This window comes from Hipposideros armiger, unplaced genomic scaffold, assembly GCF_001890085.2.
Source record: "Hipposideros armiger isolate ML-2016 unplaced genomic scaffold, ASM189008v1 scaffold_158, whole genome shotgun sequence".
NCBI classification, from domain to species: Eukaryota; Metazoa; Chordata; class Mammalia; order Chiroptera; family Hipposideridae; genus Hipposideros; species Hipposideros armiger.
In genome coordinates this window covers 1,366,135-1,384,940 of record NW_017731508.1, presented here as the reverse complement: position 1 = coordinate 1,384,940, position 18,806 = coordinate 1,366,135, and the positions used below count along the sequence as shown (strand labels likewise).

General features: G+C 40.9%; 1 protein-coding gene across 8 annotated transcripts in view; it reads right to left on the bottom strand.

Annotated features, from left to right (window-relative positions):
• The window catches only part of FOXP1 (forkhead box P1), a 601,823-nt gene that overhangs the window by 225,840 nt on the left and 357,177 nt on the right, over positions 1 to 18,806 (bottom strand). For 7 of the 8 annotated variants that reach the window (XM_019651316.1, XM_019651317.1, XM_019651323.1 and 4 more), the window contains one exon: positions 9,163 to 9,347. In XM_019651316.1, coding sequence (XP_019506861.1) covers positions 9,163 to 9,336 — 174 coding nt within the window. In that variant the 5' untranslated portion in view covers positions 9,337 to 9,347. Of the gene's footprint in view, positions 1 to 9,162; positions 9,348 to 18,196; positions 18,285 to 18,806 lie in introns of those variants that run through there. The other variant, XM_019651321.1, reaches the window with a different exon arrangement.

The following is an 18,806-nucleotide window of genomic DNA, read 5'->3' as shown; positions in this document are numbered from 1 at the left end:
CAACGAAGGTCCTGAATGAGAGACTGAGACAAGTTTAAAATTATTCCCAGAATGCCATCTTGACAACTGTAATCGTGAATCACTATTACAGAACATAACCTTGATAATTATAAATGTGACTATCACATACTCAGCTTATGAGTGATGGATGCTTTTCCCCTCCTAAAACCTACCACACAATACGTCTCCACTTAAATGCACATGCATATACATGTAATACACAGCACAAACTCTGTATTTGTAAGACAAGTGTAAACCTAATGAGACAATCAATCAGAAGATCATAATAAAAATGCACGTTGTAAAGCCATTTGCATGTAGTCCTTTTGGATGCTGAATTCCTCCTGAATTGAAATGGAAACATCACGAGTACAAGAAAAAAAAATGAGGCAAGGTAAGCAATATTATCACCGTATTATTTATCATACACATTAGGACCAAAAATAGTCAGGAACGAATGAGCATTATGTCATTCTCTCCCAGTCTTTAACCTTGCAAAAGGTTGTTGAGTTCGTAGAGAGGATAACAAGAGTCAATACAAGAGGCTATAAAAATGGAACTACTTCTTACAATACAACCTTGACAAATTAATACTTAATAATTACAATAACAAAAGGCCACTTTTGCCTTGTTTTAGGATGTTACATATTATTTTATTAAATTTTTCCAAAACTCTTTCTTCCTTTGGCTCTGAGAGGCATGGCTCTGCTGTTGAAAAGCAAAAGACATTTTACGCACAATTTTCCCTCTACTAGAAAGAGGTATATTGTGCCCTTCAGTGAACATAAAATTGATATTATCATCTCTTAGTTTATATCTCACTACTTAACCTTCAGATTAAAAGTTATTGGATTTGAATGACTAAGAAGACATCATGTCACCTTCCCTTCAATGTGGAGAGAGGGGAGTTAGGGACGAGAGCAGGTACAGTGATAAAAACAGGGGTTTCGGGTCAGCTAACACTTTCCCTCTTTTGACAAGCGACTGTGATGCTGACAATTACTTATGGTTGTATGGATGATAAATCGTGTAATAAATGGTCTACTTTAAGAAACTTTGCTAAAGATGAATCTGTGATAGGAAGTTAATTTTATTTTGGGTACAGTCTAAAAGAAGCAGTCTAAAAATAGCGATAGTTAATTCAAGGAGAACCTTAGGGTTACTTAGATACCAGAAACTATCCACTATGGAGGATTAAAGACAATGGAGCGCCCTTACTCCATTCACCTCCACGCAGGGCCCACACACACAGAAGGCCCCACACCTCTATGCAGTTTCACGTATACCTTGTAAATGAGTCTTCAAATAGCACCGAATGTTTAATAATTACACACTGTATTTTTCAACAAAAGAAACAGCATGCACCTCCTTCGCCTTCAAAACAAATTCATTCTAAGAAGCTGTGTCAATATGAAACAAAGCCTTTATCAGAGATCTACCACTGCAGTTTTGTTCTCTAAAAGAGGTAAGTCCATTCCACGATCAATAGGAACGAGAGTTTATCAGCACTTCCCATGTGACTTTGGATGATACACTCATTAGTAACTGGCAGAGGCTAAGGGGAAAATACTGAATATTTTAATCTCAATAAACATACATATACAATCAAAACAGTGACTTTTAGTGATAAAAGAGGGTGTCTTTTTTAAAACAGCCTTTAGAAAAAAAAGGAATTTCCAAAATCAGCCCACCCTCTATTTACAGCTTATGTTTGTGCTTTCTTTATCCCATCACAGGAACCCAGGTCAGTGGCAGGTAGGGAGGGGCCTGGGTGCTCCTGATGCCCTACTGTCTGCTTCGTGGTCCCAGCACTCAGCGAATCATTGAGACGGGGTGTCCCTCGCAGCTCCCACTCCCTGTGTTTCCACATCTCCTAACTCAGGCCTCCCAGCAATCCCCTCCACACTCCTTGCTAAGCCAGGCCTTCCTTTTCCTCCTGTTTCATTCATTCACAATCTGTCCAGGAGCTGTGCTACGCCAGGTACGGTGCTCTGCGCCGAGGAATCGGGGGATGAGCGGCCCACCCTGCCCTTATGAGGCTTACAGCTTACCAGGGGATTCAGATGTGGTTGGGGAGGTGCAGGGAGAAGGGTGGTCAACAGCAGGTGTCCTCAGTTAAATAAGGTGAAGGTGGGGCTCCGTCACTAGAATCCGCACCAACTGCAACAGCCTTGTCACTGCTACTAATTTCACGGGTCTCTCTTTCCTTCCAAGCCAGGCCAGGTCCAACCTGCTAATTAACCTTCAGTATGCCTCCTCTTGTATGGCCTTACTTTTCTGCTCAGAAACTTCCCCTGGCTTAGAAACTCCAGCCTCCAGAAAGGAGAGCCCGATTTACCTTCTAACCATCTCCCACTGCTCCCACAGCTGCTGTCCGGGCTCCGGCCAAGTAAGCTCCGTTCTTCTCCCCTGCTTCGCCATCGCACACATCAGTGTGGTTCCCACATTTCCTTACACATAGGCGTGCACAAGAAATAGTTAAATGAAAGAATATACCAACAAAGGAGTAACTGAACTTCAACAAAACCAAAGCCAGAGACAAAGTTGATCCGTGTTCCCAATGTAGCACATTTATTCGCTTACTTGGAACCAAGCAGAGGCCAGTCTATTATGGTATGTGAAACTGTGTTTAGCACATTTTCTTGTAAGAAAGGAAAAAAAAGAATGTGGTTGTATTTCTCTGAACCAAATCAAACACAGTATTTAGCAAAGGGTCTCTGGAATGTTACAAGTAACACTTCACAATTACAATAGATTTGAGTTCAAAGACCAAGTGATGAAAAGAAACTTTCTAATATGGGGTTCAATTCCTATATAAACTTCCTTTCTGAGGTTCCATCTACCACTTGAATTTATATTGCTATTCTACTTTGTCATAAAAGCAGTCACCTTGTAATCCTTTTTATCAAGTAATCTATGCACTACCTAAAAGTACACTACAGCCCATCAGGCGCACGATAGGTTTACATCACACAAAGACCCCAATTCTGCCTGCTCAGCACCAGCTGTCAATAAAAGCAAACCACTACACAACAGCAAACTAGGTTCTCTGCCTTCAGAGAGCAGATAGGAGCCGGCTGGTTTTGCAAAACAGACTCTCTGCTATCACCCAAGCTAATCTGTCAACAAATTACCATTAAAGTCATACCTCCTAAAAGTTCAAAAAGAGATTTTTGATTAGACAAGAGATAGCGAGTATTTTTTTATTATTATTAGCTCTCAGGTCAGGGCTTAAAATTACCTTGTCAAAGCAGCGATGCTTTTGCTTAAAGTCAAGAGGGTACACTTCACTCCTAATGAAATGTGGCATTTGGGTTTCTATTACCACGCTCTCTTATGCTCATGGCTCTTTTTTCTTTTTTGGTTCCCGTGCCATCTTAATTTTCAGTGGAGAGATTAATGACACACAACTGTTTAGTAATCAAAACTTGAAAGAATTTCAGACAAGGCTCACATCACATGTTACATAAATCTTTGACAACAACATTTTGATGGAAGGCAGGTCTAAACTAACGGAGTAGAAAGCTAAGTTTAACACTCAGGGTGAAATAGCCCTTTTTGAGAAACAGTCACAAAAGGAATGGAGTGGGAATTTGTCACTGCTATGGCTTTTTCATCATTTGTCAGAATTATCTGAATTCCTCTATCAGTTTTGTATCAATTTGTTTGTGCCATTTTCATGAACATTTTGGTGGTGTTGATTTCTACAGAATAGTTTTAACCATCATTATTTTCTGTGATATTTGAACTCTGTCCCCCAAAAGAGTGTATCCTAGCAGAGCGATTCCTTTAAGATTACAACTTGGGTTTTCTCCTACCTCTGAGGGAAGGTTCTAGCCTTTATCAGTGCCTGGCCCCATGACAGGGCACTCAATCAATATCAATATCTTCTACACTCCCTTCTCCTTTAGGACACAGATATGCTGACCATCTTTTCCCTTTCGATGGCATCAAAAGACCCTCCTTTCAGATACAGTCCCTGGAGCTGCCATGGGAAAGGCCACTAACAAAGTTCATAAGCGACCTTTTCCAAAGAAAAAAAGAATGGTGAGGCTGAAGTGGCCACTGCTTTCCAGTCCTCACACCTACAGAGCCACACCTCAGTACCTGGCCTCTCTCTACAGACAGAAACAAGGCAAAAGCCAGCCGCTGGAGTTTCAGTACAGCCCTCCACAGGAGTACGGTAAGAATGAGGAGAAAAGGACGGCTCCTTTCATACGCATGGCCTGTCCATCCAAACACAGACAGCTGCTCTCCCAGTCATTGTGTTTCACAGGCAGTTAAAGTTGGACATGGTGGCAAAACCACCTCCCTCTTCTGCTCAAGATCCACTAGTAATTTCAGTAACAAAAACTAAATGAAGAATCTTTTCTGCCATTTGGAAAATGAAGAGAAAGATTTTTAATTTTTGTGTACTGATTTATGCTAAAACACTGACACTTAGATCATTATAATTCCATTTCTCATGTTCGGAGTACCCTGGGGTGTATGCTCATGATTTCCCCAGCCTCCTCTGAGAGTATATTTCCTACTTCCCTGTTGCACATACATAACCAGACTCTTTTCTGGAGTCCTATCACCCTCACTCTGTTTCTCTGAGCTTCCTGGCCTCGTGTAATGACTCATGTTTTACCTTCTTCAATGGCTCACTGGCAAAATGCAACCCAACAAATCCTCCTCCTTCCCTTTCATGACTCTGCAGAAGCTCCGGATCCTTCCTACCTCTCTTACCTCCTTAATAGTCAGTCAACTTTTTGTCTCTTTCACACTACTCACATGAAACATGCACCACTATCTTTTGGGCTAAAAGGTCCAATACCTTGAACCAAATGTTAAAAAAGCTGTATGAAGTAAATACACCACTTATCCACACTCTCTAAATAATACATGTTCAAATTCCATATATAGTTTCCTTTCTTTTTCCTTGTCTTTCTCACAGACTATCTCTAGACTTCCCTCCCTCACATAAAATGATAGCCACACCTCAAAACCACAGCAACCAAAACCCTTCCTATACTGATTTGCAGACAATAAAACTGCCACGTGGTACCACCACCAACAACAAAATACCCCAAACCCATCATTAAAAGGAATGTTGTTAAGGAATAGCTGTTTTATTTAACAGCTATTCATTTTTATTGAATAAACATTTCCTTGTATGCATTCTGTTAATTGACCTGACAGCATATGCTGTATATGCAGAAACTTCTAAACATTATGCTCTATGTAATATGCTTATCTGAAAAAGCTCTCATTTGCAGCAATATGGAAATAAAATTCTGCTTTCTAAAATTCAAGACTTTTAAAACGCATTAATCCACACAGCTTATGAAATTGCTTTGGACATTTTAAAATCCTTTCTTTAAGAAAAAGGGCTTTAGTAATTGGTAATAGTATTTGTTGCTGAGTTTCATAATGGAGTACTGCATATCCAGTACAGAACTTCCACAGACCTAGAAATGGGGCAGGCATAATAGGAAATAAAAAGCAGTTATGGTATCGAGTAAAGAATTACTCAAGGGCTAAAAGAAAATGTTTGGAAACTCTATCAGATTATATTATTAGAAAACTACTGTTATAATAGTTTCATGGCCTAGATGTAAGTTCAGTTGAAACATTACAGAGATAATATGTTTAGTTTGAGGACGGAAGACAGTTTGTGAGTGTGTTGGTGGGCTCCTCCATCGAATGGCAGGCACCTCTCCTTGGCTGGCAGCCTTTGAGTGATGATGGCATCTTCCAGACCAGCACCACCAACTCCACTGCCTGAAGGGCACACGTGAACAGGCTATGGGGTAGGAACGGGGCCTGTTGGGCAGCCGCAGGCTCCCTGAATGAAGGAGCAATTCACCTCCCCGCGCTTGTTGCCCTTGGAGGAACACTGGCACAGGGCTTTTCAAGAGAATATGGAAAAGCCAGACTTCCCCCATTTTCTAGGTTATCAACTGTAATTTTCTTTAAACAATTCTTTTTGGGCACAATTTCGTCAACCTATAGCCCAAACCCAGCAGAGAAGTCACTCACTCCACAGCGAACCTCGGGCAAGCTGCTTTCCATTAGGAAAGGGCACTTGCTATCATCTCTAATTATCTTTGGTAATATGGATCAAACATAGAAAGGCTTGAATTTATTTATTTTTAATCCTGGCACTAGGTAAGAATTCTCCCTATATCATCAATGATTGTACTGGTACAACTGGAAAATCTTCCAACATTCCGTTTCACAGACAGCATAATTATCTCATTTTTATACCAAGCCCTTTTAAGCCAGGTCTTTTTGTTCCACGAACTTCTAACATATTTTACAGTTCTAATTCTCTTCCACTGTCCGACATTAATCAAAGCTATAACCCTGTTGTCTTTGTACCACAGAATCAGAATGTGCCCCTGGCGAGGAATGGGGGAAAAGTCAACAGGAATTAAATTTCAGTGCAACTGTTTACTCAACTGTGGCCTGCAGTTATTGAAATTTTATCCGTGGTTTTGTGTGACTACCGCAGTAATGAATTCAGCATGGCTGTGACTTTCTCACTGCTGGTATTCTCACTTCAAGTAAAAACCTGTAGAATAAAAATGACGAAAATGACCCAAGTCCATCATGTTGACACTCAGATTTTCCAAACTGTTTAATTGTTGCAGTTTTCAGTCTGGAAGAAAACTGATAACTCCAGTCCTGTGAAAGTTCCTCGGTCCTGTAGTTTTGTTCTTATTTCATGTACAGATTTTCTTTTCCCCCAACAACCTGTTAAAACCCTCATCATACACTTAGGGGAGTCAAACAGCTGTCTATTTTATTTTAAAAGACCAAAAGGCCTGCCAACCACAATATATGGGGTTTTAGCCACAATGAGAGGCTCAACTGCTTTCTTTCCTCCTAAAACATATCAATGGAAAACAGAAACAAATTCGTTATAAAAAACTTCAAAAAGGGTTTCGAAGTACAATCGAAAGGTATTGACCTTCATATCAATAGCCCATTAACAACGTATTTTCCAAAGTGGTCACAGTCAAAGAGGGGAGATGTGAATAATTTTGCTACATATGCTTTTTAAGGAAGATGTTGTCAAAATGCACTTTTATAACTTTCTTCTGAGGTCAATTTGTCACTGATGTTATGGGAGGTAGTTGTAGGGGGGAGAGAGAGAGCGAGAGAGAGATACATGTACAGTTTTGGGCTGGATTACAATTTTGAGGTAGTGAAGGGTTTTCACTTCTTCAAATACAATTTAGAAAAAGTTAATTGTCCTTTTATTTAATTAATGTACTGTAAATATAAACTGCTTGGGACTCATACCACATTGGTCAACAGCCCCACCTCAACCACCCCATTAAGAAACAGTTGATCTTGGCCTCTGCACGCTAAGGGCACAAAAAAATGGCACTCCAAAATACCAACCATTTGCTCTCAATAGAAACCATAAACATCTGTGAACAGCATGTCAAAAAACACACGTACAAATACACTGATGCCCCTTTACCACTTGCCAATAGGTTTTGGTAACAATCTCATGTGTTAGAATTAGGCCATTTACACTGACTTAAATGCACAATGTTACACTTAGCACACATCGTAAATTCCAGCCCAGAGCGCAGGCACAAATGGTGGGCTGCCAATGAAGAGAGATCAAATCACTTAAACAAAGTCCTCTGAATTAAGACCTTAGCTTGTCTCTTAGGTTCCTTTTCTTTCTCTCTGACAGGTTCTATTGTCTCATGTTGGTCCCACCAATTTCTCGGCCGAGTGGCTCAGTTGGTTAAGAGCTCGCTCAAGAGTTTGAGCTCTGAGCAACAGCGGTTCGAGTCCAGCCCGAGCTGAGCAGCTGCTGAGCTGCCAAGAGGTAGCAGGATGGCTCAGCAAAAAAAAAAAAAAAACAACTTCCAATTTCTAATAGACTAACAATCTACTGATTCCTTATATTGGGTTGTCGGAAAAGTCACGACGCATTTTTGCAATGGAAAACATAGAAAAAAATATGTCATGACTTTTCTGACAACCCAATATTTTAAAAACTTCTTAGGAAGGAGAAAATAAAATATTTCTTAGAGTCTGTCAAAGGCTATCTCCCTAATATACGAAGGGATTTCCTTTGCTTTTCTGATACGGATTCCAAGAAAAGGTTTAAGAGGTTTGCTGTTCTCTTCCCTCACTCCCTGACAATGTCTGTTTCATTCAGAAAGGCCCTAAGATGCATCATTCTTTTTTCACTTTTGTCCAAATGGCACCATAACTATGTGTTGGACAAACTAACCAAGGACTAATACGAAACAGAACTCATCCATTATTATTAACAAAAACTAATACTATATCCTGATTCCATGAGAGGTTGGAAAAACAATGCCTGTCTTCAGGAAAATGCTATTTACTTATTTAAATTTTCATCAATACTTAGTCTACCCAACACCATTTTCTGGGTCACCTTTACCATTTGGAACTATTTTACCTGTCACTCACAGGTACCCACTTACATGCACAAAAGAACATAACAGGAATGAGTGTGTCCCAATTTATGTGCACATGGGAAGCCACCAAGCAGAGCCAATGTGAAACATCACTAGGATTCCGCCACATCACAACAGCCATGTGTATACAAGAAATGAACGTAAGGAGCCCGTACCCTAACCTATTCCAGGGAGCAGGCAGCCGTTTCTCTCACCCATGCCTGTGTCACTGCTGTGTTGGCTGCTGTTTACCCAGTTCTGCCTGTATTTCTCCGTTTCTACTCTCCTTGCTCACTTACTCTTATACCCCTTATTTTTCTTTTATTTCTTATCCCTTATTTTGTTTTCTTCCTCATAAGGCTTCATAAGTCAGTTATCTATATTTTTTTAATTAAAGCATCATGTACCATTTCTCCATATGTTCATGTAATTCCAAATAGTTAAACTTTAGGCTGACACACTAGGGGCTGGAGGGAGTGGCCATGGTCAACTCAATCTCCTTCTCAACATCCACTACCCACAGGATGGGTTTCCAAGACTTCCAACTCCCGGGAGCTTCAGAATTAGTCTCTTAAGCCAACCACAGGGACCCTGGCACACTGGTCACTTGAAAGATGCTGCTTACAGTCAGGTAGAGAGTCAGGTAAGCACACAAAATTCACAATAGTTAAATGTCATATTATTGGCGCGGACCACGCTCCCCGCCTGGCCCAGCCCACAGTACCTGCTGCTGCTGCGCGTGGGCCAGGTCGGCTGCCCCCACGTCCACGGCCGGCGCCTCCCCGTTGGACCGCCCTTCCCGAAGACCGCCGCACTCTAGTAAGTGGTTGCCGCTGCTCGACCCATTCTGGATGGCTGAACCGTTACTTTTTGTCTCAGGCCCAGATTCTTGCATCATGACTCAAAAACCTGATAGAAGGATTTTTTAGGAGGGAGTGGGGCAGAAAGAAAAAAGGAAAAAAGCAGCTGTTAAAACAGTTGTTGTACATAAGGAGAAGGGCCCTGCTTTAAATATTGCCAAAAATCTGTAAACAGTTGTCATTTTCTTTCACTCAATTTATCCCTCATTCGTGGTCCAGTCCCATGATTCTTGAGTGTGGAACTGTCGGTCCAATTTCAAGTTTTAGTAGTAATATTTGAAATATGTTCTCTTTTTCCCCTTAGAAAAAATAAATATTTTCAGGTGAACCTGGGATTTATGGTTAAATTTCTGTGATCATATCTGGATATTTTGCTTGAAAACCATTAAGTCATTTTATACAGGATATTAGGTATAAGATTAAATTTTAGTGTGTGCAGCCCGTGTGGCAATGTTACACTCTTAAGGAAATACTCTCCAATTTAAGTCTATCAGGAGATGACACACATTACCAGAGGCCCCCTGAGGTAATTCGTGTTGAAAACGCTTATGGTCAGAAAACCAAAAAGTATTTTAAAGATTTGTACTCCTGGGAATCACTCAGGTACCAAAACTCTTCAAAATTGGCCATTACAATAATACAGGCCACTTTTAGGAGGGAAAAAAAAAATTTTTTTCGGACACTAAATAAATTCAGATTCTGATCTTTGTCATACAGTTAAAATTGTCCTGAGAAATCCCATTCAAGGTTACATGTTTCTCATGAGGGATTACTAGCCTCCAGGGTAAGGCCTGGAAGGTCTGGGCCTCCTGATATTTCTTTTGGAAAAAATCTTACCGAGGTATACCAAAGAAAAGGTCTGAATTTGCAAGTACCAAACATCTAATAATATCATATATATTGTACAAGATGAGTAGCTAGATAATATCACCTGCGTAAATACATTTCACATTCCACCTTGTCACTCTCTAGGTACAAAACCATTATCCCAGGGTGCCAATTCAGCTCTGGGTCAAGGTGTCCACTTAAGACAAAAGACAGATAATATTTGCGAATGTCAGTTGTTACCATCTATGTATCACCAGTGTCATACCAGGCCCTCCTGCATCTGACTTACAGATACTCTCCCATTTAGTTCTCATGACAATTGCTACCCCCAATTTGCAAATGAGAAAACTAGGCTCCAGGGGAGTTGCCTTAATTCGTCCAGGATGTATCACACACAGCTAGTAATGGTGGAGTCAGGACAGGAACAAGTTCAGTCTCAGGTCAGCGTTCTTAACCACGTGTTTTCTTAAAGTTGATGTGCAATGGGGGCTAAACAATGAAAGTGGCAGGTAAGGGTCATACTCCAAGTTCACAGAGTAGGACTTCAAACAGAAAAAACAATAGTCACACTAAAGAAGTTGACAATTCAAACATGAAAGCTGAGAAATGTCTTGAATAATTAAAACTTTAATGTGAAATACCAATCACAGATAAAAGGTCAGATAACATGGAAAGACATACATATAACCATTGCTACAGAATTCCCCCCACCCCCCACACACACACGAACTATGTGACAGCATGGAAATTTAACCACTGGACATTTTAGAGGAGGATGCCTTCTTGCTAGAAATTGGTTTATGTCTCTTTTCTATAGATGTGCACAAAAAGCAAGTGGCAGAAATAAAAGCAGAAAAACATTCACATCTTTCTTCATTTCCTTTCAGTGCACAGTCTGACCCAGCTTGAGAACAAACTTCATAAACCCAGAAGACATATTTTTTTAAGTTAATCCAATACTGAAGGGGATTAAGAATGGCATTTTTTTTAACAGGTGGGAAACAAACTCAGAAGCAACAGCTGATTCACTCTTGTCTCTTTAGATCAGACTTCCCAGTAATTATAGTCCTTTAACAATTATATTCATAGCTTTACCATCTGCAGAGCAAATAATCTATCAAAAAACAACTAAAACTTTCTCTAAGATATAAGAACCAGGCAAGGCAGGTAACTTGGTCATCACTAAAACAGGGAATCAATTTGTGAAATTTAGGTATTTCTTTTCCCAATGTTTCAGATTCTGTTCCACAAACTTGAACTTTGTATAGAAGCTAAAGGAAAGACGGTGTTTATGTTTTGAGGGAGGGAATGGTTGTTTTAGAGTAGTTAGCAAGGAAAGCCACAGACTTTTTCAGATATGTATCAAACATACCTAAAGAAACACAAACAAAAAAAATGCCGTATGTCCCCATGTATAAGACGCACCCTTTTCTGAAAAATTTGGGGTCTAAAAACTGGGTGCGTCTTATACAGTGAGTGGTTGTAGATTTTTTTACCTGCATTTCCCGCAAGTGATGAGGAGTTGTATGAATTTTATGATGAATAAAACTTGAGTTCAATAACTTTACATAATACATTTTTTTCAAAGTTCAGGCCCCAAAATTAAGGTGCGTCTTATACATGGCAGCATCTTAAACATGGGGAAATACGGTAGTTAATATGTGTATATTTTACTTTCTGGAAAGCTTATCCATATCAGCAACTGGATCCCCAAAAGACAAAAACATTGCCTCTACATAAAATCTGCACTTGCCCACAGCATGGGGTACATTTAGCCAAATATCCTGTCCTCCTGGACAGGCAGAGCTGCAGGAAGAGCGCTGCTTTCAAACCATGTGACCATGGCGACTCTAGACCCGAAAACAGGTGTCCTGAGAGACCAGCCCTGCTGCTGTTTTCTGGGTGTGATACCCCCACGTGGCATGGAGGGTGAGGAAGTACCATCTCCAGTCCACAACTCACTGAGAAGGCTTTGCTCCACGTAGCTCCAAAGGAGACTGCCAAGTCCTCGGGCACAAGCTTGCAGGCAGTGCGCCAAGCAGTTTGGCTCGTCAATCAGGTTTGCAAGAGTGTAGGCTCTGGGACCAAGCTGCATAAAGGATTATTTTGGTCTGAGGATGTCCTTAATTAGTCAAGTGCTAACAGTAGTATGTAGGTTGGAAGATTTAAAGTTTCCCATAGTCTCCCACACCAATCAGGAGGGAAAAGCTTTTTGAAAATCACATGTGAAAAATTAGGAGTCTCGATGTCTAAGAATATTTCTAGCATTATCTGGGTAGGCAATATTTCTTTCTATGGAATGTTCCAAGCCATTTAATAAGTCATTTAATAAACTACAAAGCCTCTGATATACTTTTCAAACTCATAACAAGTCAATGAGAGAAAAGGCAGGTGATGTGATCCCTAATTTACAGATAAGGCAACTACAACTTCGTGGTCTAAGGAACAGATGCAGCCACAATCATCCCCCATTTAAGATGTGAACTTGTCCATCCAATAAATGGCAGACAATTTCCAATTTGCAAAGTCCTGTGCAAGGTGGTGAATTAATAAACTAACAGAAAGGAAACTAAGTAATTCCAGAAAAGATGATAATGAGGGTGACAGGTAGACAAATAGAAGCACCTGAGATGCAAAGACGAAAGTGTCAGCATTCTTTAGTAAACAACTGTATATGCCTTTTCCTGTTGCGTTTTACAATGTTAGAGTGATCTGAAAGCAAGTCCACATGTACAAGAGGCATGTGTGTTCTCTAACCTAGATCACTGACCCTCTCTTCTTAGAGGGAGCTTGTCGCTGGCACTCAGTTTGTATAAACTCCCTTCCCTCTGGGACTCCCTACAGGCACTGAGCTGCTTTGCTCCATGACAAATTGAGAACAAGAAAGCGTGCACCACCATCATCCAGGAGCCCTGCATTGGTGTAAAGGCGTGGCACCTGGAGGCCATGGCCACCTCAGGCTCACTACCGTGTCCTTTTTCCAGAAGCAAAGCCAAACCTTCCTCTGCTTACTGGATGCTTCTCTGAGTGAGCGTGGCCAGTTCAAATCACATGTGATCTATGCAGTATAGGCGCTGTCCTGTATTTGTATTGAGTGGATTGATCGTATGTGATCACCCTACAAAGGATGATGCTACGTCACACAGAAGTCAGAAAGCTGTGGAAGCCAAGACGGCCCAATTCTCATCTTGCTTGGAAATACTACACAGCTTCTGATTTCAAAAGATCGATGTTTGTGCTGGAGGGATTTATAGAAACGGATAAGAGCTGAGTTGAGCATGCTTATTCATTGTCACTGCCCACAGGGCTGCTCTCTGGAAGTATTCTGGAAAATTCATAATGTCCAGGCCAATGTATTTATAGTAAATTAAAGCAATGTTTTATTATGATGATTATTCCCTTGGTTATAGTGTTGATACTGAAAATTTAGGAAAAATAAAGCCCTTGTTATCATGCTTGTGAAGGATTTTAAGCTACCAAAAAGTTCAGTCTTGATTCCAGGGCAGTTAATTAAGGTTGACCAAGTCAGGCAGAAGTAAATTAACTTGGCCGATCAATTATTTATATGAAGCAGAATAAATGCCCTTAAAGAACTTGGCCTGTTCATGAAAGGATGTGTAAATTAAACTAAACATACTTTTGTAAAATGTATTTCCACTTCTGTGGGGAGCAGAGAAGAAAAGTTAACTATGAAATCACTTTTGGGAAAATGATGAGAGTGATTACACGGTCCTCCCCCCAACCCAAAGGAAAAATCCTTTCTCATTGTTCATTCATGTGCAAGGAAAGAAGGGAAATGGCATGTAATTTTGAAGAGATAACAGCTCTTGGAAGGAAGGAAGGAAGGAAGGAAGGAAGGAAGGAAGGAAGGAAGGAAGGAAGGAAGGAAGGAAGGAAGGAAGGAAGGAAGGAAGGGAGGGAGGGAAGGAAGAGAGAAGGAGGGGAGAGCAGGGAAGAGAAGGAGGGAGGAAGAGAGGAACTCTAAGAATAGAGCGACTATGTGAATTTCTATATTTTAGAAACATTGAACATGTGGCTGTTACTTCATCATCAGTTATACTCCGTGCAGAATTTATAGACTGGACAAGAATGAGGGTGGGAGTCTGGCAAGCTCTAGTTCTAAAATAAGCACTCTTTGAATTACTCATGTTGCATCATGAAGATTCAAAATCCTTAATGATCATGTTCATGCTGGTCAGAAAATAAAAACTTGTTAGTATTAAGATACGTAGCACACATTTACATCTGGGTCCCATCAGGTCAATGAACTGCTTCCCTTTAAATGTGCAAAAACTATCGCTGGCAGCACAGTCCTCTCCAAGGAGTTTGAAGGAGCCGGGTGCTGCTAAGGAGGTCGTGTCCCCGTCCCCACCCCGGGGAAACAGCAGGGCAGCCTGGGACACGAAACCAGCTCTGTACTCTGACTCCTCTCATTCAAACAAAAAGGACTCAGGCTCCAGAAAGCATGGGATGAGAGTCAGTGCTTTCAACTGTTCACCCTTCACCTGGCAAGATGCAACCGGAGCAGGTGGCAGTGACAAGATGAAGGGCTGGTGGAGGGGATTACAAGTGAAACTCACGGATTAAGGAAGTGGGTAAAGAAAGGGGCTGATGGAGGGGCCACAACTGGCCCCAAGATGCTGAAGCACTGTCTACAAGTTGGGGGTTTCATAGCACACTCTTAAAGACAAAAGCAGAGTAAGAACAAAACAAGAGAAACAGTAACAACAGCTGATTATTTTCTCATCTGCGATCACTTCCACAAACTGTGGCTGAACCCTTCAGACGCCAGCATCTGTCCACCCGCTGACCCAGTGGCAGGGGTCCCGTTTTATGGAAAGACCATTCAAAAGCCGAGTGTGGGAAGCCAGTGTGCTGACTGTGTTATGAAGGCGCCATCCTCCAATACCAAATTTTCATAATTATAACAGAAAGGCGTACATTTTCTAACGCATGGCAGTTCAAAAAGTAATCAAGGGAATGAGCCGGAGGGCTATTTTAATGTATGCAAACCTAGTGACCCACAGTAAATGGGAGGTAAGCTACAGTGAATGCAAAGTGCTCCCCACACTGAAGCCCTGGTCTGATGAGGGACAGCTAAAATTAACACCCAATTAATTTCCGAATTGACAAACAAATGAAACCCATAAATCTACTTTCTCATTAATTTTCTTGTGGTATAATTTAAAGCAGTAATATGAGGACAAAAACTGAGCATTATCCATCATAAATATCAAAAAGATAGCACTGTAACACCATAAATTATGCATATTACCTGTTGTTAAAAATGATTTATGCATTATCAACTTTATTGTGCACTGTAGATATCTCGATCTATCTTTAAAATTCTGGAATTTCATTTAGCACTTAGGAAAAAAAAGTTCAGGGGCAATGAAATTGTCAAAAACGTGTTAAAAAAAAAAAGTGGCCACTTATTTAGCCATAGGCCAGCAGAGCAAAACTGGAATCTTCCCAGGCGTTGGGTCAGTAGGACACATCAGAGGTGATGCTGGGCTGGGCCTCCCAAGGGGAGGTGAAGCAGAGTAACTGTAGGGGCACCCCTCCTACAGCGCTCTGGCACATGGGCCCTGGGAGCCAGTCAGCTCTCCCGCCATTAGGAATGTGGGAAACACAGGACTTGGTGCTAGAGAGGCATCTGTAGGGGCAGTGGTACCTGGGTGCCCCTCACACCGCACAGCAGCCAGTCGGGGAGAACCTCCAGCTCGGGGGGCTCAGTGATGCTGGGATCCTCAGGGGTGAGCGTTTGGGAGGAAAATCATGTTCACAGTTCACAGTACAATGTACGAACTCTCTCACCTTTATGGTTCAAAGGAGGAAAAAAAACAACTAGGAACTGGTTTGTACTTATCAATTAAACCAGAAGTACTTTATCAATTAAATGTAAAAAAAAAGCATTCAGATTAAATGATTTCCTTCTCCACCTCTCCACCTCCATTTGTTTAATAAGAATTTTAAAAAATACCTTGAAATTTATTTTCAGGCACACTTTGCACATAATAGGAGTTTAATACATAATTGCTGGATTTTTAACTAAATGATTAAATGACAGAAAGATCCAAATCTAACCTCACAATTACATGAGATCAAAGACGTGTGCTAGCCACCACCTCTCATGTTCCTACTTTTAAATACTCTATTTCCTGTACTTCTGTGGAATGACTAGCCATTTTGGAGTTCTGAAACTCAGAAAATAACACAAGCCATTAAATCATTTTAAGTCTTAACAGAAGTAGGATTGTCTCAGTCGCTGAAAATTTAAAGATAAGCAACCAATGAGAAATTCCACTGAAACCCATGGTGAACATTTAATATATAGAAGGACAATTCGGATGGACTGGAAGTAGTAAAGAATAGGATATTTCATTTTCTCTGTAACCCGTGACTCAGCATCGAGGTAGAGGGAAAGGGTAATGATAAGATAATGCTAAGGAAAAGGTGGCTTCCCTTCTTCAACAGGCTTTCAATGTGAAGACATCAGACTTCGTATTTCCAAGGAAAAGACACTTCTGAATTCCTCTGCCAGGGCAGCAATGCTGTTCAGAGAAACTAGAAATCTCAGTCTCGCGACCTGACTTAAAATTAAACTTTCCTGGACGCTGCAATCTTTACAAGACATCAATAAGTGCAGGTAGCAAGCATCCACCCTCGTAAAAGTTACAGAGGTTTAGTTTTTATTATTAGAATCTCAGCTACTGCTGGTCTTGTTTTCCTTCTCTCCCAATAGACAAGAGTTTGAGTGCTGTAATCATAGCAACTGTGGGCTAACTATCGAAGTTCGAAACAAGCCGCTCTAGGAAACAGAAGTACAAAGGAGAATGCATACCCACTCCCGGGCATATTAATCCAGGAAGCTCAAACAATTAAACAGAAACCGAAAAGGAGCTTTGCCAATCCACTGCTAGCTGTTTACTTTGTCATAAGGAAGCCTCTGCAGCTTAGGGTATGACAGGGCCAGGTGTTCTGGGGTGCTTAATTAAAAAGCATTTTTACAGAACAAAAAACATTTTAAGTTTGAGAACTAACAAAGCCGGCTGAACTTTAATCATTTGAACATTCAAACAGTTGAACTCTCACAAACAGCCTGGTGGAATAAAGCGGCCAACAACCAGTTCAGAACATATATTCTTTCATTTCCATATTTTATATAGTTTAATATACATGGGGACGGGCTTCCACCATCAGTGTACGACACACTCGGTGTCCCGCCCGCGTCGCCCCTGCCCGTGACCGCTAGCTCTAGTGGCCAGAGTGAACAATGTGTTCAACAGCATCACGGCCACTTAGTGTACGTGGCCATCAGAAGTCTTTGCTTGCACTTCTCCACTGTGTGAAGGGGACAATTATTTAATTTTATCCTTCAAAACCTTTAAAATGTATACATGTACCCTCCCCCCGCAAAAGTTGCTGTTGCTGTTACAGATAGATTAGCAGGCTTTTTCTGAAATAAAAGGCCGTACTTTGTTGAAGGTCATGACCTCCCAACCTCCACCCTCACCCTCGTCTGTGCTGTAGCCTTGTAATTTACAGCAAATGCTAGAGACCATGCTTAGTATTGAAACACAATGCAAATTCAGAAAGAGCAACAGACAATAAGTGAAAAAAACAAAAAACAAAGATGATGTGATCGGCGTTTCCTCTCCTGTTGGCAAAACATGACAACGGACAGGCTAATGTTTTGTCTTATCTAATGTGGCTCCCGGTGTCCAAGGGACAAGAGTCACACATGGAGCTGAATAAAGAGACACAATTTCTGCTTTACTGAACTAGAAATGATACAGTGCACAAACTCATTGTAAAATGAGACAGGTAAGAGTACCAGTTAAGACCCAAAACTGTAGCTTTTAAAAATAAATAATGTATATTAATTGTATAATTTCCAACGAATTAAGATATCTCCATTTATATGACAGGATTTATTCAGAACACATCCAATTAAAAGTTAATCTTCCCTTTTCAAACTGGACAAAGTAAATGCATCACACAGGGTCCCATGCAGTCCACAGGACAACACACAACGCACCCACAACAACACAAACCCAAGGACTGTACCTGTCAAAGGTGACTGACTTGGTCATAGCACTAGACTTTTCTCCTAGACCTTCTAAGTCCTTGTTTGCGCCACAGAGTTTTCTAGCATCTGATGTTCTAGGACTGAGCTACTGGCCTTTCAGGAGAGCTCTCTCCCTTCTGAAAAAAGCAAACAACTGCAGAGATATCATTACACTAAGGAAATCTCTTAGAAAAACCAAACAACTTGCTAATCTCTCAGCCCCTTCATCCAAGCAAAAGATAAGGAAAGCAAACCTAAGTCTGTTTCAACCACATTCCAGGGACAAGTTCCCCTTTTTCTTCCTTTATCAAAATTCTAGCATATAAGTTATTTTTTTTTCCGTGTGTGTTTTTTTAAACAGACCTTGCAGGATAAACTGCTGCTCACACCCGCAAACAAAGCAATATTTGTTTAATAATGATTGCTGCCATGGGTACAGTAAACAAGGGGCCCAGCATTTGTGTTTATGAACAAACACATCATCTTACAAGAGCAATTTAACATTAACCAGGTGGAATAATCAACAGATTTCATAGGTGACACCAGGGGCAGGACTAATGTAAACAGAACTGGGGAGGAGAAAAGGGCCACTCTTTGGGAATCAAGGTC